A 26,997-nucleotide genomic window follows, 5' to 3' on the forward strand; every position below is an offset into this window, starting at 1 on the left:
TACCGTTCATAATAGGCCGCCATTGTTACGTGAAAATTAATCAGTAAAATCTATTAATCTTGTCGAACTTCATTGGCAATTAAATTGTACTTTTAACTATACATATAACCACTTAGGTTACGGAACATAAATAATTAGTAAAAATAAATAATTAATACATAACTTGATACGGAAGTTATAAGAAAGGAATTTCGTAGATAACACTCGTTACTGAAACGCGATACAGCATATCCGGAATTCGATAGCATTAGCTTTGTACAGTATAGTGCATAATATAATATTGTCAATTAATCAGTAGATCTATTAATCTTGTTAAACTTCATTGTCAATTAAATTGTACTTTTAACTATATATATATATAACGACTTAGAGTACAAACGTAATAACAAATAATTAATACATAGTTGATACGGAAGTTATATAAAGGGAACTCGTAGATAACACTCGATACTGAAAAATAAATATAGCGTTATAACTGTGTTAAGAGACAAGTTTAAGGTTTTAATTTTGTTCTGGAATTGTAATTTTATTGACATTTAAATCGAAATCATGACTCTGACCAGAGCAGCAAAGCAAAAGGCTCAAGCTAATGGGAGTGCTGTGACTCAGGGGAGAACTGAGGGGGGCAGTTGCCCTCTGAATCACAGCCTTTTAAGATGCACTGTTTGCGGAGCAATCGGGTACGGGACATGATACTGCCATGGGGGATGTTTTTGTGTGTGCACGATGCAAAAAGTGCAAGGAAATTAGGCGACAACTCGGCGTTGTTATGGGCCTATATGAGACCTTGAAGGACAGGGTGGATGCCCTCGAAGGAAATAAATTGAGGGGCCCATCAAGCTCTCAGCTGCCCACATCAACGCCAGAGCTTGCACTTGGTCATCTTGCAACACAGAGGCAGCCCCCAAGGCAGAATGCGCTCTCCCACAGGAACTAGTAGTTGTTTGTGACTCTATTGTCAGGGAAACGGGGAACATGCTTTGTAAAAAGGATAGGTGGAACAGGACCAGGGTATGTCTGCCAGGGGCAAAGGTTGATGACGTTGTAGAGCAGATATCATCTTTTAAGGGCACAAAAGGTGATATAGTTGTACACGTTGGCACTAATGATATTAGCATTAGCATTAGCATTAGTAGAGGCATTTGATGCAAGAAAGCAAGCTTATGCAGCATCAGCCAAAAAAAAAAAAAAAAAAACCCACTTCCACTTCACCCCTCTGTTCGTTCAAAATACCTGTCCAGCTGAGCCTTAAACTTATATAGGCTATCAACCTCCACCACAAGGGATGGCAGTCTGTTCCACCAACCAAACACCCGCTGGCTAAAGGCAAATTTCCGCACGTCTATCCTACATCTGTCTTTCCTCAATTTGAATTTATGCCCTCTCAGGTGATTTTTCTGAGCTAGAGGAAGAATCCCATCAGCATTGAGCATGCTTAAACCATTCAAGGCTTTATACACCTCTATCAGATCACCTCGCTGGTGCCTAGTCTCCAGACACTGTAATTTGCAAAACTTAAGCCTTTCTTCGTAAGAGCACCCCTTTGTTCCATTCACTAATCTTGTTGCCCTTCTCTGTACTCGTTCCAGCAGCTCTACATCCTTCTTGAAATGAGGCCTCCAGACCTGTATACAGTACTCTAGGTGTGGCCTGACCATTGCCTTATACAATGGAATAATCACCTCCTTATCCCTGCTGGAAAAATTCCTGTATATCATTGACAATACTCCATGAGCTACTCTTGCAGCCCGTCTGCACTGCTCAGAGAACTTCATATCTGCCTGCACAATCACCCCCAAGTCCCTTTCATTCTCTACCACTGTCAGTGTAGTACCACAGAGTTGATACGTTGCTCTGGGGTTGCTGTTTCCCATGTGTAGTACTTTACATTTGTCAATGTTAAACTTCATTTGCCACCTCTCAGCCCATCTTCTCAACCTTTCCAGATCCTGTTGCAGCAGCATAGTGTCAGTAGTGTCCTTGACAACCCTGCCAACCTTTGTATCATCTGCAAACTTGGACATTAAGCTTGATATACCATCATCAATATCATTTATAAATACAGAAAACAATAATGGACCCAACACTGAGCCCTGAGGGACTCCACTAATAACATTAGTCCACGATGAGCAGTGTCCATTGATTACCACTCTCTGTCTTCTCCCCCTCAACCACCCCTTTATCCATAGCAGCAATTTGCCTCCAATGTCACACTGCTCCAATTTGTGGGAGTAGGATATTAAGAGTAGGAGACCAGTGGAATTACTTAACAAGTACAGGTCACTGTTGAAAAAAAGCCGTGAAGTACGGTTGAATTTGAAAGTGTCTGTAATTCTGCCCAGACACGATAGGAGGGAGTATATGATGAGAGCCTTGTCGATCAATTCGGCCCTGGAAAGATTGTGCAAGGCTCAAGGGGTAGAATTTTTTTCAGCCTGGAATGTACTTGTTAACAGGAGAGATTGCTTCTACAGGGATGGGATACACTTAAATAGAAAGAGTGCAAGAATATTTGCTGATGCTATCGAGGCAGTGTTAGGTGGGTCGGAAAACTGCTAGCTTGGGGGGGAGACAAAGACTAATGGATTAACAGTAGCCACTGGCAGAGGTGAAACAGATTCTTGCACTGCTTCTATTGGAATGAGCAGAAGCCTGAAAAACAAGATGCAGGATATTTCAGAGACTGCTGGAAGTCATTGCGGTACAAGTAAACACATGGGTTGTGTTAGGGTAGCTAAGAATAGAAATAGGTGCATGTATACTTGCGTGTACACCAATGCTAGGAGTTTAGTAAATAAATTTGATGAATTTGAGGTATTGCTCAAAACATCAAAGGCAGATATTGTTGGGATATCAGAGATGTGGTGTCACACAGATATAAGGAATGCAGAACTGGAATTTGGGGAGTACAATGTGTATAGAAAGGATAGACAGAACAGGAGGGGAGGAGGGGTTATACTATTAGTTAAAAAACACATAAAATCCAAGGAAGTGAAGCCAGTCGACATTGATGGACAGGGCAGTGTCGAGTCAGTTTGGTGTGACATAAGCATAGGTAAATCAAAATTGAGAGTAGGAGTGTGCTATAGGCCTAATGACTCTGATGAGTATAATAAGATACTGTACAGGGAAATAGAATGGGCCAGTAAATCAGAGAGTCTTATAATGGGGGATTTTAATTTCCCAGATATTGACTGGAATTTGTGGGTTGGTCACTCACACACTAGCAAGGCTTTTGTGGATTTATTGGATGATTGTTTTCTACACCAGCATGTTCGGGAGGCAACTAGAGGGAGTAATACTCTTGATCTGATTATCAGTAGTGATTCTTCATGCATTAGGAATCTGCAGATAAAGGAACCACTGGGTGGCAGTGATCACAGTGTGCTGAAGTGGGATTTACTCAAGGAGGTAACTACCATCAGAGGTAAAGGGAAGGGTTTTTGCTTTCGTAAAGGCAACTATGATGGTCTGAGACAGTATTTAAATTCTATACAGTTGGACCAACTGATGATGTTACCAACAACAAATTAAAAATGGGAAGCATTCAAGGAACTAATCTTGGAAGCTACCAGGCTTTACATACCAACCAAGAAATATTGTTCAAGGTTCAGGCCTAAATGGTTGTCAGATGAACTAATGAGACATATGGTAGATAAGAAAAATGCATGGGATACATACAAATTAATGGGTGACATGGAAGCCTATGATAGATATAAGTTGGTCTGTAACCAAGTCACAAAGGAGATTAGGCAGGCAAAGGCAGATTATGGGAAATCCTTGGCAAAGGATGCAAAGAAAAACAGAAAAGTGTTCTTTACCTATTTAAACTCAAGAAGGAAAGGGATGAATCAGATTGGTCCACTGGATGTTGATGGTTCAACAGTTGAGGATCCAGCTCAGGTGGCTAACAATCTAAACGAGTATTTTGCATCTGCATTCACACATGAGGAGTTATTCAGGAAGGGGAATGTCGTAGGTGAAGTAAACATTGGCAGTGAGCCAGATGATTTTCTAATAACTGAGAGGAAAGTGGAGGAGAAATTGTTGAGGATAAACATAAAAAAGGCACCTGGGGTGGATGGGATCTATCCAGTTATATTAAAGGAGGCAGCAAAGGAAGTAAGCAAACCCCTAGCCATAATTATGAGAGCTTCTTTGGACTCAGGGGAGGTACCCATGGACTGGAGATGTGCAAATGTAACCCCAATTCACAAAGGAGGATCAAAGGCTGACACAAGTAATTATAAACCTGTTAGTTTAACTTCGGTTCCAGGAAATTTAATGGAGACACTGGTTAAAGAAGCACTACAGGATCATCTGGACACGAATTCAGTTATAGCTCAGACACAGCATGGTTTTGTTAAGGGCAGGTCTTGTCTGACCAATTTGATTGGATACTATGATGTAGTCACAAATGAACTGGATGCAGGGAATAACTTTGATATATATTTGGATCTTAGAAAGGCTTTTGATACTGTTGCGAATGGGAGACTGCTGCACAAATTGGAGAAGTGTGGCATTGGAGTGAAATTGCTGCTATGGATAAAGGGATGGTTGAGTGGCAGAAGACAGAGAGTGGTAATCAAGGGACACTGCTCAACGTGAACTAATGTTATTAGTGGAGTTCCTCAGGGTTCAGTGTTGGGTCCATTGTTGTTTTCTGTATTTATAAATGATATTGATGATGGTGTATCAGGCTTAATGTCCAAGTTTGCAGACGATACCAAGGTTGGCAGGGTTGTTAAGGACACTACTGATACTATGCTGCTGCAACAGGATCTGGAAAGGTTGAGCAGATGGGCTGAGAGGTGGCAAATGAAGTTTAACATTGACAAATGTAAAGTACTACATATGGGAAACAGTAACCCCAGATCAACGTATCAACTCTGTGGTACTACGCTGACAGTGGTAGAGAATGAAAAGGACCTGGGGGTAATTGTGCAGGCAGATATGAAGTTCTCTGAGCAGTGCAGACGGGCTGCAAGAGTAGCTCATGGTGTCTTGTCAATGATATACAGGAATTTTTCTAGCAGGGACAGGGATGTGATTATTCCCTTGTATAAGGTATTGGTCAGGCCACACCTTGAGTACTGTATACAGGTCTGGAGGCCTCATTTCAAGAAGGATGTAGAGCTGCTGGAACGGGTACAGAGAAGGGCAACAAGATTAGTGAATGGAACAAAGGGGTGCTCTTACGAAGAAAGGCTTAAGTTTTGCAAATTACAGAGCCTGGAGACCAGGCATCGGCGAGGTGATCTGATAGAGGTGTATAAGGCTTTGAATGGCTTGAGCATGCTCAATGCCGATGGGATTCTTCCTCTTGCTCAGAATAATCACCTGAGAGGGCATAACCTCAAATTGAGGAAGGACGGATGTCGGATAGATGTGCAGAAATTTGCCTTTAGCCAGCGGGCAGTTGGTTTGTGGAATAGACTCCCATCGCTTGTTGTTGAAGTTGATAGCCTAAACAAATTTAAGGCTCAGCTGGACAGGTATTTCGAACGAAAGGAGGGGTAAAATGGGAGTAGTGGTTGTTTTTTTTTTTTTTTTTTTTTTTTTGGCTGATGCTGAATAAGCTTGCTTTCTTGCATCGTATGCCTCTGCTAATGCTAATGCTAATAAGGCAATGGTCAGGCCTTGAGTACTGCGTACAGGTCTGGAGGCCTCATTTTAGGGAGGATGTAGATTTACTTGAGCGTGTACAGAGAAGGGCAACAAGATTGATGAGGGGAATGAAGGGATCCTCTTACTAAGAGAGGCTTAAGTTCTGCAAATTGCAGTGGCTGGAGACTAGGCACCTGCGCGGTGATCTGATTGAGGTATATAAGGCCTTGAATGGGTTGAGCACGCTGAATTCTGATGGGATCCTTCCACTTGTTCAGATTACGAACCTAAGGGGGCATAAATTCAAATTAAGAAAAGACAGATGTAGAATAGATGTGCGGAAATTTGCCTTTAGCCAGCGGGTGGTTAATTGCTGGAACAAACTTCCATCTGTCGTTGTGGAAGTTGATAGGTTGAATAAATTTAAGGAGGAACTGGACAGGCATTTGGAGGGAATGGTGGGATTTTTTTTTTTTTTTTGGCTGATGCTGCATAAGCTCATACATTTGCTTTCTTGGATCACATGCCACTGCTACTACTACTACCTTGGTTTTCCAATAAATGTGCTATGGCTGTTAAAGAGAAGAATGTTGCATATCGTAATTGGCTTGTTTCTAATTTTTCATTTTCATTTTCTGCCTACACCAAAGCTCGCAACAATTGTAAAGCAGTTATTAATCAGTCCAAACTAGAGTTTGAACAGGCTAAGAGTAGAAAACTTGCTTCTTGCCCTAATGGTAACCGAGCATTCTGGTCTCTTGACAAAGCTATTGGCCGCAACTTTTGCCCATCTCTGCTCCCACCTCTGTCCAAACCAGATGGTTCTGTTGTTACTTCAGCCAAGGACAAAGCTGACCTGCTAGCATCCCATTTTTCTTCCAACTCACGTATTAATGATCTTGGTAAAACACCTCCCACCATTCCCAACATGCTCCATTCAATGCCTCCTGTGGTCTTCCATCAAAAGGATGTCAAAAGGATTTTGATGAATCTTGATGCTAAGAAAGCTCCAGGTCCCTATGGTATTTCTCCTCTTGTTCTCAAAACCTGTGCTCCTGAACTTACTTCTATTCTTTGCCGCCTTTTTTCACTTTCTTATTCCAAAGGTGTTTTTCCTTCTTCTTGGAAATTTGCTCATATCCAGCCAGTTCCTAAAAAGGGTGACAAATCCCTCCCATCCAATTATCGTCCCATTGCAATTACTTCTACTCTTTCTAAAGTAATGGAGAAATCAATTAACCGCCAACTCTTAAACTACCTAGAAACCTTCCATCTGACAACGATCGCCAGTATTGATTCCATCAGTGTCGATCCATTGGTGATATTCTGGCTTATATTACCCATTTATGGACTAATTCAATGGAAAGGTTCGGTGAAACACAAGTAGTTGCTCTTGACATCTCAAAGGCTTTTGATCGTGTTTGGCATAAAGGTCTTCTAAACAAGCTTCCATCTTATGGTTTGCCAACTGTTTTTAGTAATTGGTTATCCAGTTTTCTCTTTGATCGCTCACTGAGGGTGATGGTAGATGGCTATCTGTCTTCTAACTTCTCCACTAATGCCGGTGTCCCCCAAGGTTCAGTTCATTAGTTGGGGAATGGCTGTATTACAATTTTTGCTGCAGTGGCACAAATAGACTGATTGCTGTGGATTTCAATGATGACTTCCTTGTTGGAAGTTGCTAAGTGTGTTTCTCACTGACACTGTATTTAAATTTATTGTATTTTCATTGTTTAAAACATCTAAATTTTAACAAGAAGCCCTTTATATATCTTCAGTTTATGTAAGAACATTTCTCTTATAAGTAATGTTATCGTTTTATTAATTGATCATTTCTCTTTTTACTTATCTGTTTTAGCAAATGCAGCAACGGCAGGATCTGGAATATTGTTTTTTCTGTCGTATGCACCATATTTTTTTGTTTATTATCGATATTCAGAGCTTAGTTCTAGACCAAAAATTGCAGTATCCATTTTTTCTAATTCAGCAATGTCACTTGCATCACTTCTAATTGCAACGTGGGAAGCATCAGGTAAAGATACTTTTTAAAATTTAATAAATTAATGGTATGTTTGAGTGAGTGAGTGATATTCAGCTTTGTGTGTAAAGTTGTAGTTCTTAAACTGTTATATGTATCAGAAATAATACACAAGCAATTTAAAAAGGATAACTGAAAACAAACTTTTACTGTTTGAAACCATATTAGTCAGAAGTGATATTAAGCTGCCATCAAGAACAGTCTATTACTTTTGGCCACCTGTGCAAAAAGAGATATTCTGAACTTCTTGAAAGATAACAAGCAGTTGTTAGCCACTTGTGAGCTATGCCCACATTTTAACTGCACATGGATTGCACTGGCTTCTGATCAGATTCATTAAATACATTTTGACACAGCTAAGAGAGAGATCTCAGGGTGCTCATTGTACAGAAGTTTTGTTCTGCAACCTTCATTTCAGCTTCTACTCCGGATTTGAGCAGAACCATACAGTCTATCAAGGAGGAGACTGAAGGTTGACTTTTTCTTCCCTCTCAAGTTTTCACAATAAATTATGTGAAAATATTAGATGAGGAAACTTTCCTTTTTTGCCTTGTTAAAATTAACATTATCAATCTGCAAAGTTTATAATCCAATATCAATTAGGATTAGTCTCACTACCTGGTTTAAGGTTAATATCTGATTTAGAATTAATATCAGAAGAATCCAAGGGTAGATCTCTATCAGACTTCAGTTGTGACTGTGTGTTTACACTAGAAACAGTCCCGGACACCTCTCTTGTAACAGTTGTTATTTGGTTTTTAGGAGCATTACAACTAAGACCATATTGCTCCGGAGATATGCAGTGGTCATTCCCTGACCTTTCTGCATCCTCTGTATTTGGTGGTTACAGGCTCGAACCCCGGTCTAATCAAGAAGCGTGTGCTACGAACTGCTGCTCTTGCCCACCTGGCTATGGAGGCACCCTCTTGTAACAGGTTCTTGAGAATACCTAAACTCAAGACAGTTTTCTTAATTCAGATTGGGATGAAGGCACTTTAGGAGGTAGTAAAGAAGAGTTCCCCCTCTCTCTCCCCCTCCAAATCTGTAGAGGGTTTACTTATTTTACTAGATTTTGGATCCATATTGAATGAACTCCAACAAAATCTATCTATAATATTAAGCAAAATGAAATTTAATTCAACTACTATAAGTAAAGCACAAATAAAATATAGTTTAAACACACTAAGTAAAAAAGCAAAGCCAAAATATGCCACAACAATGCTGTCTACCTCTTTAAAAATATCACTCACTAAGTGATCAAGCAAAATTAAATTCTTAAACTTAAGAAACGTTATGAATTGCCTAGGTTTAATCAATCTATAATGTGTTTTGCATTATAAATTACAAAATAGAATTCTTAAACCTAAACAATGCTATAAATTGCTACACAATGGCTATCAGCATTGAATCACTTCAAACAAGTACACATTAGTACAGAAATAATTCAATTAAATATGAAATGTTAGAATATTAAACAAACTATTCCTGAAAATTAATTTTGGTGTTAAAGAGAGTTTACAGCACAGCTTAGATCCTAGTATCAGAAGTAACAACAGCTAGAATTGCAAATAAATCTCGTTAAGGTTTAATCATAATGATAACACAATGGTGGACATGCTGATGTCCCCATTACCAGTCACCAAGAGAAATAAATTAAGCGATTTCTCCTCAAAAATGAATACAAAAATACAGAATGCACAACAAATAGTGGACATAGTGGACATAGTGTTTTTTGTTATGCGGTTCCCGTGGTTTCCCACAAATCCGCGTTAAATACTCTGTTAACATAGCAAAGCCAGTCAGTGTGTGTTATGTGTGAGTAGTGTGTTGTTTGTGTTGTTTGACTGGCCTCTTCGTTACTGGGAGGCGCGATCACCAGGAAGGAGCCTCCCAGCATCCGTCCACTGGCACGAGGAGCCGGACCAGGGAGTAAAAGACATCTGACGGGCCGTCCACACTCTTGCAGGAGCGAGAGTGGGGAAGGCCAAGGAAAGAGCAGAGAAGAGACAGGAAAGTGGAAGACAGACAAGATAGCGAGAATGACAGAGCGTAGGCATCCTCCCAGGCGAAACGGAGCAGGAAGAGTGCTAGATGCAGTTGTGGGAGTCCTGGAGAAAGACTGTGGGTAGGAAGAAGAGAATAGGTAAAGTTCAAATTAAAGAGTCCAGGATCGTCACAATGGAGAATCACCGAGCGGTGTCGACAGGGCTGTCCGCCATTTGCAGTTTCATGTCTGGAAGTTTCCGGTGCTGGGTATCAGTTGCTGTCTAGAGGAGGTTATCCAGGAGTAGTGTTCGGGAGTTGCAGGTGATGCCAGCGACGACGAAAGACCTCGTTGGCATAACTGGTCAGTGCACGGAAGGCATCATTAGATTCCAATAACTTGGTTTCTGGCCGAAGTGATGTAGTGTGGAGGTCTAGGAGTAGTTGGTTTCTTAGATCTAAGTATACGTTGCATGAGTGCATCACGTGATCCCAGTCTTCAGGTTCTCCGCAGGTACAGAGGGCATCCTCGACTAGGCCGAACTCTAGAAGGCGTCTCTTGAAGGACCCGTGGCCAGTTAATAGGAAGGAAGCATAGACGTTAGGGAAGAACCAAGTGGAACGTTGCTTGTTGATGTAGGTTACCACAGGAAGGAAAAGTTTAGTAGTTGCACCAGTTGTGGAGTTATTCCAGCGGGTTTGCCATAAGTTTATGAATTGTAGCCACACACGTTTATGTTCCTGTTTGATGTCGGTATCGGTACGGGTTTGAATAGTGAGGAATTCAGCTTCCTTATTCTTCTTGATGGCATGAGAAAGTCCGATAAAAGCGACGTGGAGGTCCAAAGGGAGGCGGCCTGTTAGTAGCTGTAGGGCGGCAGTTGATGTCGTTCTACATGCGCGGGTCATTTGTAGTAGCATAAGTCGTTGAATTTACTGAATTTTACGTTGAGCATGCACTAAAGTCATTCGGTGGTACCATACTGCAGCTCCATATGTAACAATTGGTATAAATACTGCTGAGTATAAAAGGCGTTGAGTTGGTCCTTTAAGACCCCAGTCCTTGCGGGTAAAGCGTGCTAACATAGTGATGTAATTTTTTATCTTTTCTTTGATAGCTTGGATATGAGGAATGAAAGTTCTCCTGTCGTCCAAAATTACTCCTAGGTACTTCACCGATCGGTAGTTTTTCAGTGGGCGGCCATTAAAACGTATGGTAGGAGGTCTGGAGAAGTCCAGTTTGCCTTTTAATAGGAGGGTTTTGCTCTTCTCAGTGGAGACTGAGAGTTTATTTTCCGTGGCCCATACGGACAGAGCAGCGAGAACAACCGTAGCCTGGGTTTCTGTGGTGGCGCGGGTGGGTCCCTCAATGATAATAACCATGTCGTCGGCATAAGAAAGCTGAGTAGTGTGTGGGTAGTCCCTCAGGAGCCAGTCGTCAAGTATCATATTCCAGACAGCTGGCCCCAGGATGGAGCCCTGGGGACAGCCTCGGGTTAGATGTCGGGTGATGCAGTGATATTTTGTTTTGATGCTGACCTTGCGGTTAGAGAAGTAGCTTTTGAGGCAGTGGTAGAAATTCCAAGTGCAGTTAGAGACTCTGGCCCTCTGAAGAACGCCCGGCCACCACACTGTGTCAAAAGCTCCTTTGAAGTCAATGAAGATTGCCAGTACATAAGTTGCATCCGACTGTTCTGCAACTTTGAGGGTTTTGGATAGAGCATCAATTGTGGAGCACCCTTGTTTGAATCCAAATTGAAGCGAGGATGCCAAACCACTGGCTTCATATCGGGGTTGGAAGCGGGAGAGCAGCAGTCTCTCAAAAATCTTGCCGAGAATGGGAAGCAGCGCAATCGGGCGATATGCCTTGGAAGTACCTGTGGGATCCTTAGGTAAGAGCCTCAGATTAGCATGCTTCCAACGTGATGGAAAGTTACCCTCATTCAGACAGGTGTTGAAGAGCTGAAGAAGTATCATTGGAGCTATGGCCCAGAGACGTTGCACAGTCTCGCCTTCAATAAAATCCAAACCAGGAGCTTTACCTTTTTGATTTTTTTAATTGCTGCATCGACTTCTTCCTCTGTGAATGGTTCCTCCATAATATCTGGCTGGAAGCTGGAATTTTGTACTGCTATCTTCCTGTGGATATCAGTATCAGAGTTGGTGTTGTCCTGATATATTAGTTCATCCAGAATCCAGTTGATTGTATCTTCCCAGTGTGTAGTCTCAGACGAGTCATCAGAGCGGACAGAGTGTATGACATCCGTGGATCCCAGCTTATTCCTCACGAGTTTGTGGACTAAACCCCACGGATTCCGGTTCCCCTCAGTCTCGACAAGGGAACGCCAGGAGCTTTGCTTGGCATGGTAAATTTTGTTAGTATATTCATGGCGGACTGCTTTGAATCGGTCTCTATACTGTTCTGCAATGTGAGCAGGTTCAGTCCTTCTCTTGCGTTGGTATTCTTTCCGAGCGCGCTTCAGAGAATTGCGCAGGTTAGTGAGTTCCTGCGACCACCATGGAACAGATCTTGGTTTCCTGGAACATTTTTTCATGGAAGCCTCTGAAGCTTTGAGGAGCAGACTCTGCACAAAGTCTGTTTTCTGCGCACTGTTCATTGATTGGTAGAAGTTGCTAGCTGGGTCATGAAGAGCATCTTGAATTACATTGTCAAAATGGTCCCAGTTCGCTGTTTTAGTAGAGAATCTTACAATATCCTGGATAGGCACTTGACGAGGGAGGGCAGAATCGGTGACACTGTAAGTGATGAGGCGATGGTCGCTAGTAGTGGCTGTGTCATGCACCTGCCAATGGAGGAGTCTATTGCGAAGAGAAGAAGTAGTTAGTGTGATGTCCAGGTTAGACTCTCCAGTTCCCGAAGAGTAGGTGGTTGGTTGTCCTGGTCTGTTGATGATTTCAAGGCTGCGTGAGGCATTGAATTCATCTAACATATCTCCTCTTGCATCGGTAGAGGTGTTGAACCATTGTGTTGACCGGGCATTCGAATCTGCGGCTATGATGACATCAGTGTTCTCCAGGAGGTCAAGAGCTTGTTCTAGTCGAGCTATGTGCGGGAGGATATCTGTACCAAATTGGAAGTATGCTGTTAGGACCGCAATACGGCCGAAGCTGCCTTCTATTGTAGCCCCCCCGGTAGGTGGGGAGTGCAGAGTGATTCTATCTGTGTTACTACTAAGTCTGGATTGCGGACGATGATAGCAGCGAGGCACAATTGGTTTGTCGTCTGGATTTTCCTGAAAGCCAGGGGGTAACCAGAGACCCTTCCACGGACGCAGTATGGTTCCTGAAGGAGAAGAATGTCTAGATTCAACTCGTCCATTAGGGGATGAAGCTGTGTTGCCACTGAGATGGATTTTTGGCCATTGATTTGAGCTATACGAAGTCTGGGAGAGGGGGGGGTTGAGCATCCTATTTTCCATAGTTAGTCTTATTGCGTACTATATCTGCTGCTCTTCTATATACAAGGCACGCTCCATCCCGCACAGAGTGATCGCAGGGTTTGTTAATTGCTTTGCAATTTGAGCATTTAGGAGGTGAGGCTTTGTTGGGACAGTCCTTGTAGAGATGCCCTGCCTCAGCACAATGCCCACATATTGGTTGTTTTTTAAGACACTTAGCAGAGGTGTGCCCATAACCAAGACATTTGTAGCATTTCAGGACTGGTACAAAATCTCTGAATCTGTGGGATGACCAGCCCAGAAAAATTCTATCCTGGCTGTGTAGGAATCTCCTTATCCTGGGGGACACTTCTATAATCCAATTAAGTCGACCGCGAGTCCGTGCATTGGTGGAAAATTGAATTTTCATCTCCTTAATGGCTTCTTCTTTGCTCATGGATTCAAAGAGATTTCTGTTATATACTTCCTCCAGTAGTTCAACTTTCTGGATTGAGCCATCTACATCAAACACAATTAAACTTGGTCCCCTGAGTTTAGGGGTTTCAAAGGTAAGAGTTAGATCTTCAGCTGTGCCGCAAGACTTGATCTGTTCTAGATCTGACTTAGTGGCTGCTTCCAATATTATCCCTTTGTCGCGAATTTTGCGAATGTTTTTGATTTGGAGATTGTCTAATTTTGGTTTTATCTTCTTTAGGACGGTGTCCTTCACTCCATCGCTATCTAGGATGTCGCACCCTTCTCTAGCTTTTATAATCAGCATATGCTTGTTCTGTGTGGTGGGGATCTGAGGTAGTTTGAGCATGGCAGCATAAGACAACTGATGCCGAGTATCTTCATCAGAAGCTTGGTTGGAAGGTAGCCCGGTATTCAGAGCTGATATAGTTGGATTTTTAGTTACTTTAGACAGAGTTTTATTAGTTTGTTGGAGTTGGGCATTGGTGGCCTTCAGCTGTTCATTTTCTATAATGACCTCATATAACTTCTTCTTTAAAGAACCCCAGCAGCGCGAAATTTGTAATGATACGGCCCTGGTGACGTTGCTGTTTTTGCTACTGAGACAGTATTCCATTTTGCGCCTCAGTTTGTGTATAATTTTCAGGTTGGGAAAATCTTTGCTGAATAAATTCGGCATTTCATTCCATTCCTCTTCATCCTCCCATTGTTTAGGGGGAAGTGAACCAGATGCGTCCGGTCTTTTGAGAAACTTTTTCTTGAGGGTAGGAAGTCTCTTCGTGGATGCTGCGGGATCACAATCGCTGTTCACCCCATTACAATCAGCATCGTCACCACCGGGCGAGTTGCCCGCGGCAGGTATGCCGTGTTCATTTGCCGCGGAAGCCTGTTGTTTCGTGGTCCGAATTTTGTTTTTAGTCATCGCGATCGAGGAGGGAACCCCCTCCGAGTTTTCTTCCCCCGAGGACTGGTGCGGTTGCCTGCAGGAACGCAGTGAAGCTCTACGATGTGCATTTACTTTTCCAGCCATTATGCAGAGCTATAAGCAGCAGATGACAAATCAAGCATTAATTGGGGAAGGGTAGTCAGTTTACTGTTCTGCAGTAGAGTTGTAGGAAGAACAATAACTTTTAAGTCAATTGGGTTAACTACAGGTGGTCGCGGGCAACCACTGCCGAAGGCAATATAGCGACCAAAAAGCTACCTTCACACCAGTGACCTTCAGCCGGTCAAGACAATGGCAGTAGTTTGCTTCGGCTTTAACAAAATTGTTCAAACACAAATTAAAATTAAAAGTTACTTATCTGCTATAAGTCCAGTGCCTCCATGACCCGTATGATTGGAAAGCATTTGGCGTCCACTATAAGATGATATCTATCATATTGGGTAATAATCTAGATTTTTTACTAAATTTAAGTTACTTTAGAGAGCACAATTTACCATCAACTTGTACTACCGGCCACCTGGCGGTCTCTTAATGCACAACAAATATCAAAAAGAGGTTCAGAAATAATCCCAAAATGAATTAACACTAAGCAACTCAAATAATCATCAGTAATCACCAAAAAATCAGCAGCCAAGTCCAAACATGACACACTCTCATAGTTCCCACTATTCCCCTCCTGCTATCCTGCTAATAACATTAGTTCAAGAAGAGCTGTGCCTGTTGATAACCACTCTGTCATCTCCCACTCACCCCTTTATCCATAGGTAAAAAAATAGGTAACTTGCTCTTAATGCCACACTGCTTGAATTTATATTCTCTTCTTTTTCTTCTTCTTCATGTGCCTTGTCTGGTCCCCTGGACGTTGGCAATTACTAAGGAGAAAGCATTTCTGTCTTCTGTCTTCTGCTAGTCTGAATAGTTTTTCTACATTTTTATGCCAGTCCATTGTTGAATATTATGCAGCCAAGACGTTCGTTTGCCTCCTGCCAATCCTCCGTTTTCCTTCAATCTTACTTTTCTAATGTGTACTTTTTATTATCAACTGACGTAGATATTTCTCTTCTTGCAGAATATGGCCAAGATAAGAGATTTTCCTGCATTTGGTAGTAGCTATTAAGGTTCTTTCTGTTCTTGCTCTACAGAGGACTATGTTGTTGTTTACTAAGTTCGTCGTTGGCGCCTCCATAGCCAGGTAGGCAGGAGCAGCAGTGCGTAGCACATGCTTCTTGATTAGACCGGGGTTCGAGCCTGTGACGGAGGATGCAGAAAGGTCAGGGAATGACCACCGCATATCTGCAGAGCAATATGGACTTAGTTGCTAATGCTCCTAAAAACCAAATAACAAACAAACAAACTAAGTTTGTCCATGGTATTTGCAACATCCTGCGACATATCCACATCTCAAATACCTCTAACTGGTTCAGTGAACTTGCCTTGAGAGTCCATGTCTCAGAACCATATAAAAGTACTGACCAGATTTAGCTTTTGATCATACATTGCCTTAATTTCAGTTTCAGGTTGTCATTGCATAGAAGTGTCCTCATTTCCTTGAAGGTTGCTCTGGCGATTTCAATCCAAATACATATTTCATTCTTGAGATCTAAGTTCTCTGTGATAGTGCTTCCCAGGTATTTGAAGTGACTGACACATTCGATTGGGTTGCCATTAAGTGATAGATTTGCATTTTCATACTGTTTGCAGCTAAAAATCACGAATTTGGTTTTCTTTTCATTAATATTGAGTCCCAGCTCTGCTCCAGTCAAACTGATCCTATTGAGTAGTTGTTCGAGGCCTTCATTGGTGTCACAGAGAATGAGAGCGTTGTCTGCATATCTAATATTAGATATGCAGAGCATTGTCTGCATATCTAATATTATTTATGACCACTCCATTTACTTTTACTCTCAGGTCTGTACCTTCCAGAGCCTTTTTAAATATTTTGTCGGAGTATAGGTTGAACAGGAGAGTGGAAAGGATGCAGCCTTGTAGAGCACCTTGTTGGATGTTGATGTTGTTTGTTCCTTTTCCTCCAGCTCAGACTGTGGCTGTCTGACTCCAATAAAGGTTTTTAATAATGTGGATATCCTTTCCATCTAGAGGGAACTCATGAAGTAGTTCAATCAGCTTATGATGTACTTTGTCAAAGGCCTTCTCATAATCTGTGAAGCATACAAATATGTCTTTTTGTTAGTCTAGACATTTTTGAAGAAGAATGTTGATGCTAAACAATGCTTTGCATGTTCTCAAGGCATTCCTGAACCCCAGTTGAGCATTGTCTAGTTCAAATTCACATTTAGCTCTTATTCTTGAATGAATCACCCAAAGAAACACCTTCAGCAAGTGGCTCATCGGACTGATTAGACGATAGTCTCCACGTCTTCAGATTAGACTTCTTAGGGATCATAATAAATGTTAATTTTAACCAGCTGTTCGGTATTTCACCTGTGTTATAGATTTGATTAAAGAGTTTTGCAATTTGACTGATGTTCTCTTCTTCAACAAGTTTTATGACCTCTACTGGTATTTCGTCTGGCCCTGGAGTTTTCTGTTTTTTGCCAATGATATGGCATATAGTACTTCCTTGAGAATTTCTGGACCCTCCAAGCAGTATTCAAAGCCTTCTGTTCTGCTTCTATTGTCACTGAATAGCTCCCATGTCCTTCGAGCCTCTTCTTCTTCATCCACGATAGGCTTGTTTCAGGCATCAAACAGAGTTATAGCATGCTGCTTCTTATATATCAAGGCTACCAGGTATGTAAAGTTGGTATGTAAAGCTACCAGGCTTTACAAACCAACTGAGAAATATTGTTCAAGGTTCAGTCCTAAATGGATGTCAGATGAACTAATGAGACATATGGCAGAGAAGAAAAATGCATGGGATACATATAAATTAATGGGTGACATGGAAGCCTATGATAGATATAAGTTGGTCTGTAACCAAGTCACAAAGGAGATTAGGCAAGCAAAGGCAGATTATTAGAAATCCTTGGCAAAGGATGCAAAGAAAAACAGAAAAGGGTTCTTTACCTATTTAAACTCAAGAAGGAAAGGGATAAATCCCTTTCCTTCTTGAGTTTAGGGATAGATTGGTCCACTGGATATTGATAGTTCAACAGTTGAGGATCCTGCTCAGGAGGCTAACAAACTAAACGAGTATTTTGCATCTACATTCACACATGAGGAGTTATTCAGGAAAGGGGAATGCCGTAGGTGAAGTAAACATTGGCAGTGAGCTAGATGATTTTGTAATAACTGAGAGGAAAGTGGAGGAGAAATTGTTGAGGATAAACATAAAAAAGGTGGATGGGATCTATCCAGTTATATTAAAGGAGGCAGCAAAGGAAGTAGGCAAATCCCCCCCCCCCCTAGCCATAATTATGAGAGCTTCTTTGGACTCAGGGGAGGTACCCATAGACTGGAGATGTGCAAATGTAGCCCCAATTCAGAAAGGAGGATCAAAGGCTGACACAAGTAATTATGCCGACCGGGCTAGCCAGGTGGGTAAGGTGCCTGCCTGGCAACCCAAAGGTCGCGGGTTCGAATCCCGCCTCGGGCTCGGATCAAAGTACTGCAAAAACCTTGGGAGGTGCACTATGGCCACAGAAGCCGATGTGCCAACAACTACCAAAAAAAAAAAAAAAAAAAACAAGTAATTATAGACCTGTTAGTTTAACTTCTGTTCCAGGAAAATTAATGGAGGCACTGGTTAAAGAAGAACTGCAGGATCATATAGACAAGAATTCACTTATAGCTCAGACACAGCATGGTTTTGTTAAGGGAAGGTCTTGCCTGACCAATTTGATTGGATACTATGATGTAGTCACAAAAGAACTGGATGCAGGGAATAACTTTGATATTATATATTTGGATCTTAGAAAGGCTTTTGATACTGTTGCACATGGAAGACTGCTGCACAAATTGGAGCAGTGTGGAATTGGAGGCAAATTGCTGGTATGGATAAAGGGATGGTTGAGTGGGAGAAGATAGAGAATGGTAATCAATGGACACTGCTCAACGTGGACTAATGTTATTAGTGGAATTCCTCAGGGTTCAGTGTTGGGTCCGTTGTTGTTTTCTGTATTTATAAATGATATTGATGATGGTATATCAAGCTTAATGTCCAAGTTTGCAGACGATACAAAAGTTTTGTATCATCTGCAAACTAACAGTTTTGTTAAGGACACTACTGATGCTATGCTGCTGCAACAGGATCTGGAAAGGTTGAGCAGATGGGCTGAGAGTTGGCAAATGAAGTTTAACATTGACAAATATAAAGTACTACATATGGGAAACAGTAACCCCAGAGCAACGTATCAACTCTGCGGTGCTACACTGACAGTGGTAGAGAATGAAAAGGACCTGGGGGTAATTTTGCAGGGTGATATGAAGTTCTCTGAGCAGTGCAGACGAGCTGCAAGAGTAGCTCATGGTGTCTTGTCAATGATATACAGGAATTTTTCTAGCAGGGATAGGGAGGTGATTATTCACCTGTATAAGGCAATGGTCAGGCCACACCTTGAGTACTGTATACAGGTCTGGAGGCCTCATTTCAAGAAGGATGTAGAGCTGCTGGAACGAGTACAGAGAAGGGCAACAAGATTAGTGAATGGAACAAAGGGGTGCTCTTACGAAGAAAGGCTTAAGTTTTGCAAATTACAGAGCCTGGAGACTAGGCACCGGCGAGGTGATCTGATAGAGGTGTATAAGGCCTTGAATGGTTTGAGCATGCTCAAATGGGGTTCTTCCTCTTGCCCAGAATAATCACCTGAGAGGGCATAAATTCAAATTGAGGAAAGACAGATGTAGGATAGATGTGCAAAAATTTGCCTTTAGCCAGCGGGTAGTTGGTTGGTGGAACCGACTCTTCCATCACTTGTTGTTGAAGTTGATAGCCTAAACGAATTTAAGGCTCGGCTGGACAGGTATTTTGAACGAATGGAGGGGTGAAATGGGAGTGGTGTTTTTTTTTTTTTTTTTTTTTTGGCTGATGCTTAATAAGCTTGCTTTCTTGCATCATATGCCTCTACTAATGCTAATAGTCTCACATTCCACCTTTTATTCTTTGTTCTTTGTATTTTCTTATACCTTAGCTCACGTTTTGCAACAACTAGAGTGATTGCTTTCCATATCTACTCTCAGATGACTGAAACAAACTTTTAATTGGTTTCTGTATCTCTTCTTCACAGAACATAATCAATCTGGTATCGTTGTAGGTCTCCTGTGGCCTTCCAAGTGTAGCGTCTTCTTTTTTGGTACTTCAAACAGTCTGTTGGCAACGATTAATTGTTGTTTACAAAACTCTAATAGTCCTTCTTCCCTTTTATTTTTTCTTCCAAGTCCAAATGGTCTTGCTTCTTCACATGCCCCTCTTTGTCCTACCACTGCATTGAAATCACCCATTATGATTAGATTTTCTTTATCTTTTAATATTCCTATTAGTTCATCCAGTTGTTCATACATGATTTCTATTTCATCATCATCACCGTTGCTTGTTGGCATATAGATGTATTATATTTAAATCCACTGGGTTTGTTGCCATCAGTACTCTATCACTAAGATGAGAGGTGTTTGTTATTACTTTTTTCACCCATTGTTTTGTTAGCAGAAGTCCAACACTGTTTTTTCCCCTCTGTCCACTACTGTATATAAATCTGTAGTCACTGCTCCGTATGTTACCATTTCCCTGTGACTGAACTTCACTGACTTCCATTATTCCAATATCCTTTTTCTTTGCTTGTTCTTTAAGTTCCTCCAATTTTCCTATTTTCATAAATGTTTTTATATTCCAAGTTCAAATTCTTATGGAAGTTTTCTCTTTCTCGTGTTTCTTCTTGGTATTATTAATGTTGCCCACCATTTTGAGTCAGGAGATTCTTCGCACACCTGTCCCTTCTAAGGTATGCGTTACTCGGGGCCTTGATAATTTTTCTCTCCATATCAGTTTTTCTTAGGAAAGTTCAGTAGTTTCCCATTGCTTTCTGCACCACAGTTTTAAAACCATTTCTGTCAGTGTGACTGTGCTTGTAAATATGGTGGTCACTTCCAACAGATCTGTCCAATCAACACTAGTATCACCTATTAGCAAGACTGCTGCCCCTTGCTAACATTTGCCATATCTGGCTACCCTCAGATATATCAGATACATATACCTAATAATGAAGCTAACCTGCTAAGTGTGTCAAATTTTCCCAAAACTACTGAACTACAAGCAGAGGCATTCGATTATGACCTATTTTGATACTAATAAAAGGGTTAATTAATATATAAGGATTAATAAAGGGTTAATATATAGAGAAAAGGTGTTCACTAAAGTAATTCATTATAGCGAGAATTCATTAATCAAGAATTTGTTAAACAAAAACTGCATATATTTTAAATAAAATACCTTACATTTTATTATATATTAATATTAGCCCATGTAAATTTATATTTTAGGCTCAGGAGCTCAGTGGTACCAAATAGATATGACAGCTACACCAGATGATAACATCACTCTTCAGATATTGTTTGCAATGCTAATTATAGATGCAGTAGTGTACATACTAATTGCATGGTATATAGATAAGGTGTGGCCAGGTCCATATGGTATTCCCCAGCCATTTTACTTTCTGTGTACAGTAGGTATTTTTAATCTGCTTATCTGTTAATTTTGTTTAATGTTGCTAGTTTTGAGTGCATATTCTTATAATAAGTAATGACAAACTGGTGGTTGGCGCCTCCGTAGCCAGGTGGGAAGGAGCAGCAGTGCGTAGCACACATTTCTTGATTAGACCGGGGTTCGAGCCCATCACCACCAAATACGGAGGATGTGGAAAGGTCAGGGAATGACCACCGCATATCCTGGAGCAATATGGCCTTAGTTGCTAATGCTCGTAAAAACCAAATAACAAACAGACAAACTGGTTGCTATGGTCAGCATAGCAACTAGTATTTTACAGGTGTAAGATGAAGTAAATTCACCTTAGTGGCTGTAAGGTAAAATGTGAGTTCAACTTCAAAGCTCCTATAACTACAGTCACTATGATATGTATTTTGCCAAGGACTAGCACTATGTTTGACGAAGGTACAGTACAATGCTCTTATGGATGCTAAACTGTCAACAGAATTTTATGGAATATAATGCTGTTTGTGTATGGATAGTGAAAACTAAAGTTACCAGAGTGCATTTTGTAATTAGTCTTAAAGTAGAGGATTTAACATTCATACAGCAAACTTTATTCTTGTTTGTCTGAGGAGGAAAATAAATAAAAATGCAAAGATTTTTTGTTTGTGAAACTAGGCACATGTAAGGAGACCTGATTGAAGTGCTTGGGGATTGAGTAAATTTAATGATGATGGTATTCTAAATTTTTCTCAGACAAAACAGGGGGACATAAACTTAAATTAAAAAGAACAGTTGAATGATAGATGTGTGAAAATTTGCCTTCAGCCAGGGAGTAATTGATTGTTGGAACAAACTACCATTTGGTGTTGTGAAAGTGAGTAGCTCAAATAAATTTAAGGAAGAATAAGACAATCAGAAAGACAATAATTTGAAAATTTTATTGACTGATGCTGTATTAGCTTGCTTCTTTGCATCATTTTCCATTACTACTAATAATGATAATAGTAAACTTACACCTTTCCTTAAATTTATTCAAACTATCCATCTTCACGTTGTGAAGATGGATAGTTTGAATAAATTTAAGGAAAGTTAAGACAAATTATTGGAAGGAATGGGGAAATAGAAATTTTTTTTGGCTGATGCTGAATAAGCATTGCTTCCTTGGATTATGTTGCTAATATTAATAATAATGTTTTTATTTAATTATTTATTTTTAAAAAGAATTAATAAAAGTTATGTTGTTGAAAATTAAAAATAAAAAACATCACTTTAAAATTTTTTAATTTTCGTTAAAAATTAAAAAAATTCATTTATTAATATTTCATTTTATTTGGAAAGGTTCAAGCATTTGTATAATGCAAGAAGAATTCAAAAACTTTTTTTTAGAAATAAGAAATAAATTAGTGGATCTGTCATACCCTGCACTCCTTGAAGAAAAGACTAAAAGGACTAGACTAGGTCCTGCATGTGGCAAATGAAAATTTTAATTTTTAATTTCAATTTATTTTAAAAAATTAGCAATAAATTGCTGGTTTCCACAGAAAACCAGCAATTGATTGCTGAGTTCTTTACAGAAAATTTCATTTTGACCGTTATCACTGTTCTGACTAAGAGAATAAGTGACAGCAGTACTAGTACATCTACCAACAAAAGAAAAGCGATTGATTTGGATCAGAAAATTAAACTAATAAGAATGTATGAAAATGGTCAAACATTAACAAGTATCATGGTGAATTCAGATTTGTCAATACTAATATAGTAGCAATATCTTATTAGTCATTCCTGAGTTACGTAAAACTTGACAAAGTAAGACGTCCTGGAACGTATCTCTTACGTATGTCGGAGACTTCTGTATTTTTTGGATTAACCAGGAAATTGATCATCCCGGATTTGTTTTTTGCCATCTATCCCGGAAAATTGAGAGTCTACTGTATAAAATTTCATGAAAATCCATCCACTGGAAGTCAAGGTATTGCATGCAGGCAGATGGAGAGAGAAATAATAATTGACGACTGATTTCTATTAATCCTATTTTAATAAAATTTGGCACATCTTGACCAATCTTTTTAAAAGGCCCAAATATAAAACTGCATGAAAATCCATATAATAGGAGTCCAATTATTACAAGTGCTGGTTCCACAGGAAGTAGTTATTATTGGTCACTCTATTGTCAGGGAGACAGGGAATATATTATGCAAAAAGGATAGGTGTAACAGGACCAAGATATGTCATCTGGGGCGAATAGTAAACTAGAAATGATGTTGTAGGGCAGATATCATCTTTTAAGGGCACAGAGCTGATATTGTTGTACACGTTAGCACTAATGACCTTAAGAGTAAGAGATCTAAAGATTTACTTAACAAGTACAGGTCAATGCTGAAAAAAAGTTGTGAGCTAGGGTTAAATTTGAAAGTGTCTGCAACTCTGCCCAGACAAGATAGGAGGGAGTATATGAGGAGAACCTTGTCAATCAATTCGACCCTGGAGAGATTGCGCAAGGCTCAACGGGAAGAATTTTTTTCAGCGTAGTCTGTGCTTGCTAACAGGAGAGACTGCTTCTACAGGTAGAGGATACACTTAAATAGAAAGGGTGCAAGAATATTTGCTGATACTATCGAGGCAGTGTTAGGCAGGTTGGAAAACTGCTAGCTTGGGGGGGGGGGATTCACAGACTAAAAGATTAACAGTAGCCGCAGGCAGAGGCAAAAGTGATTCTTGCACTGCTTCTATTGTAATGAGCAGCAGCCTAGAGAGCAAGTTGCTGGGGATTTCAAAAGCTGCCGGGAGTCATCATGGAACAAGTAAATACATGGGCTGTGTTAGGGTAAGTAACTAAGATAAGAACATGTACATGAATACTTGCATGAACACCAAAGCTAGAAGTATAGTAAATAAAATTGATGAATTTGAAGTGCTGATCAAGGCATCAAAGGCAGATATTGTTGGGATATCAGAGACATGGTATCTCACACAGATATAAGCAGTGCAGAATTGGAATTTGGGGAGTACAAATGTACAGAAAGTATAGACCAGGTAGGAAGGGAGGAGAAGTTATGCTGTTAATTAAGAAACACATAAAATCTAAGGAAATGCATCCAGTTGATATGGATGGATAGTGCAATGTTAAGTCAGTTTGGTGTGACAAAATCACTGGAAAAGGGAAAATGAGAGTAGGAGTGTGTTATAGGTATAATGACTCTGATGAGTACAATGAACAGTTGTGCAGAGAAATAGATTGGGCCAGTAAATCAGAATGTCTTGTAATCGGGGATTTTAACTTTCCAGATATTGACTGGAACTTGTGGATTGGTCACTCGCACGCTAGCAAGACTTTTGTGGATTTATTGGGGGATCGTTTTCTACAGCAACATGTTTGAGGGGCAACCAGAGGGGGGGTAATACTCTTGATCTGATTATCAACAGCGATGGCGCATGCATTAGGAATTTGCAGATAAAGGACCCAAGGTAAACGGAAGGGTTTTTGCTTTCGTAAAGGTGACTACGGTGGTCTCAGACAGTTTTTAAATTCTATAGAGTGGGATCACCTGATGATGATGTTACCAATGGTGAATTCTAAATGGGAAGCCTTCAGGGACTTAATCTTGGAAGTTCAAGTAGGCTTTTCATACCAACTAAGAAATACTGTTTAAAGTTCAGGTCTAAATGGATGTTAGATGAATTAATGAAACTCGTGACAGAGAAGAAAAATGCATACGATGCATATGAATTATCAGGTGACACAGAAGCCTATGGCAGATATAAGCTAGTCTGTAATCAATTCACAAAGGAGGTTAGGCAGGCAAAGGCAGATTATGAGAATTCTTTGGCAAAGGATGCAAAGCAAAAACAGCAAAGAGTTCTTTTTTACGTAAAGAATAGAAGGAAGGGGATGAATCAGATTGGTCTACTTAACATAGATGATTTGAGTTTGTTGTTGGAGTGGGATTTATTGGCGCAAGGGCTGCTATGACCATATTGTGCCTAAGATGATTCGAAGTAGCTGATAAACTGAATCAGTATTTTTCATCCTCATTCACACTTGAGGAGTTATTCAAGGAGGGGAATGCCATAAGTTTATCAAACTCTAACAGGGAGATAAGTGATATTGTAATAACTGAGAGCAAAGTGGAGAAGAAATTGTTGAAGGTAACCATAAATAAGGCACTTGGGGTGGATTGAATCTGTCCAGTTATATTGAAGGTGGCAGCGAGGGAAGTTAGCAAACCCTTAGCCATAATTATGAGAGCTCGTTATATTTAGGGTAGGACCCCATGGACTGGAGATGTGCAAATGTATCCCCAATTCACAAAGGGGGTTCAAAGGGTGACACAAATAATTATACAATAGATCTGTTAGTTTAACTTGTGTTCCTGGGAAAATAATGGAGACACTGGTTAAAGAGGTGATACTGGATCACCTAGACAAAACTGCAGTAATAGTTCAGACACAGCATGAGTTTGTTAAAGGGAAGTTTTGTCTGACCAATTTGATTGGATACTATGATATGAAGGCCTCCGTAGCCGAGTGGGCAGGAGCGGGAGTGCAGTAGCACACGCTCTTTGAGTAGACCGGGGGTTCAAGCCTCTGACTGCTGAATACGGTCGCTCTGCCAACCCGCACTGGACCAGCGTGGCAGATTATGGTCCATTTCCCTCAACATGAATTGTTGAGGAGGCTTTCATCCTACAGTGGGTTGATAATGGCTGCACTTTACTTTACTTTACTGTAATATGTGGTCACAAAGGAACTGAATGCAAAAAATAATTTTGATATCATATACTTGGATTTCAGGAAAGATTTTGATACTGTTGCGCATGGAAGCCTGCAGTACAAAGTGGAGCGGTATGGCATTAAGGGCAAGTTTCTGCAATGGATAAAGGGATGGTTGAGTGGGAAATGGTGGAGAGTGGTAATAACTGGACACTGCTCTATGTGAAATAATGTTCATATAGAGCAATGGCCAGCACCAAATGTTCGGTGCTGGCCCCATTGTTGTTTTGTGTATTTATCGATGAAAGTATATCAGGCTTAACGTCAAAGGTTGTAGATGATACAAAGGTTGGCTGGGTTGTTAATGATACTAACATGCTACTTCATATTAGTATCATAACATACTATATCATGTTGTTAATGATACAGTATGCTACTTTAACAGGAACTAGAAAAGTTAGGCAGATGGGCTGAGAAGTGGCAACTGAAGTTTAACATTGACAAATGCAAAGTACTGCATATGGGTAGCAATAACCGAAGAGAAACGTACCAACTGTGTGGTACTACACTCAGGGAGGTGTAGAATGACAGGTGCAGACAGACTGCCAGAACCTGTCATGGAGTTTTGTCAATGATATATACAGGAATTTTGCTAGCAGAGACAAGGAGGTGATTATCCTTTTGTATAAGGCAATGGTCAAGCTACACCTTGAGTACTGCGTACAGGTTGGAGGCCTCATTTTAGAAAGGATGTACAGTTGCTAGAACGAGTACAGAGAAGAGCAACAAGTTGGTTAGAAGAACAAAGGAGTGTGCTTACGAAGAAAGGCTTAAGTACTGCAAGTTGTTGAATGTGGAGACTAGGCAACTTTGAGGTGATCTGATTGAGGTGATCAAGGTCGTAAATGGTTTGAGCAGCTCAATGTTAATGGGATACTTCCATTTGCTCAGACTAAGCACCTGAGGGGGCATAGATTCAAATTGAGGAAAGACATTTGTAGAATAGATGTGCAGAAGTTTGCCTTTAACCATTTTTGCCTTTTTGCCTTTATGAAACATCAAATAGCTAGATTTTGACATAGTGTTAAAAATACATGACATAGTGTAAAAAAAATTATGGAGGTCCTAAAGTCTCGAAACTTTATTAGAAAATTGGACAGACAACTTGAGTAGTCTGTCCAATGGAGGTCGAAACCTGCTAAAATTAGCAGGTCTCGAACTCCATAATTTTTTTACA

The 26,997-nt window shown here is 40.5% G+C and overlaps 1 protein-coding gene across 1 annotated transcript in view; it reads left to right on the forward strand.

Annotated features, from left to right (window-relative positions):
* LOC150076805 (phospholipid-transporting ATPase ABCA3-like) overlaps positions 1–26,997 on the forward strand; it is a 432,361-nt gene that overhangs the window by 116,786 nt on the left and 288,578 nt on the right. The window contains exons 7-8 of the mRNA XM_090385683.1: positions 7,466–7,639; positions 20,882–21,063. Coding sequence (XP_090241809.1) covers positions 7,466–7,639; positions 20,882–21,063 — 356 coding nt within the window. The remainder of the gene's footprint in view (positions 1–7,465; positions 7,640–20,881; positions 21,064–26,997) is intronic.

Source organism: Mastigoproctus giganteus, chromosome 12, assembly GCF_048544385.1.
Source record: "Mastigoproctus giganteus isolate SK-2022 chromosome 12, ASM4854438v1, whole genome shotgun sequence".
NCBI lineage: Eukaryota > Metazoa > Arthropoda > Arachnida > Uropygi > Thelyphonidae > Mastigoproctus > Mastigoproctus giganteus.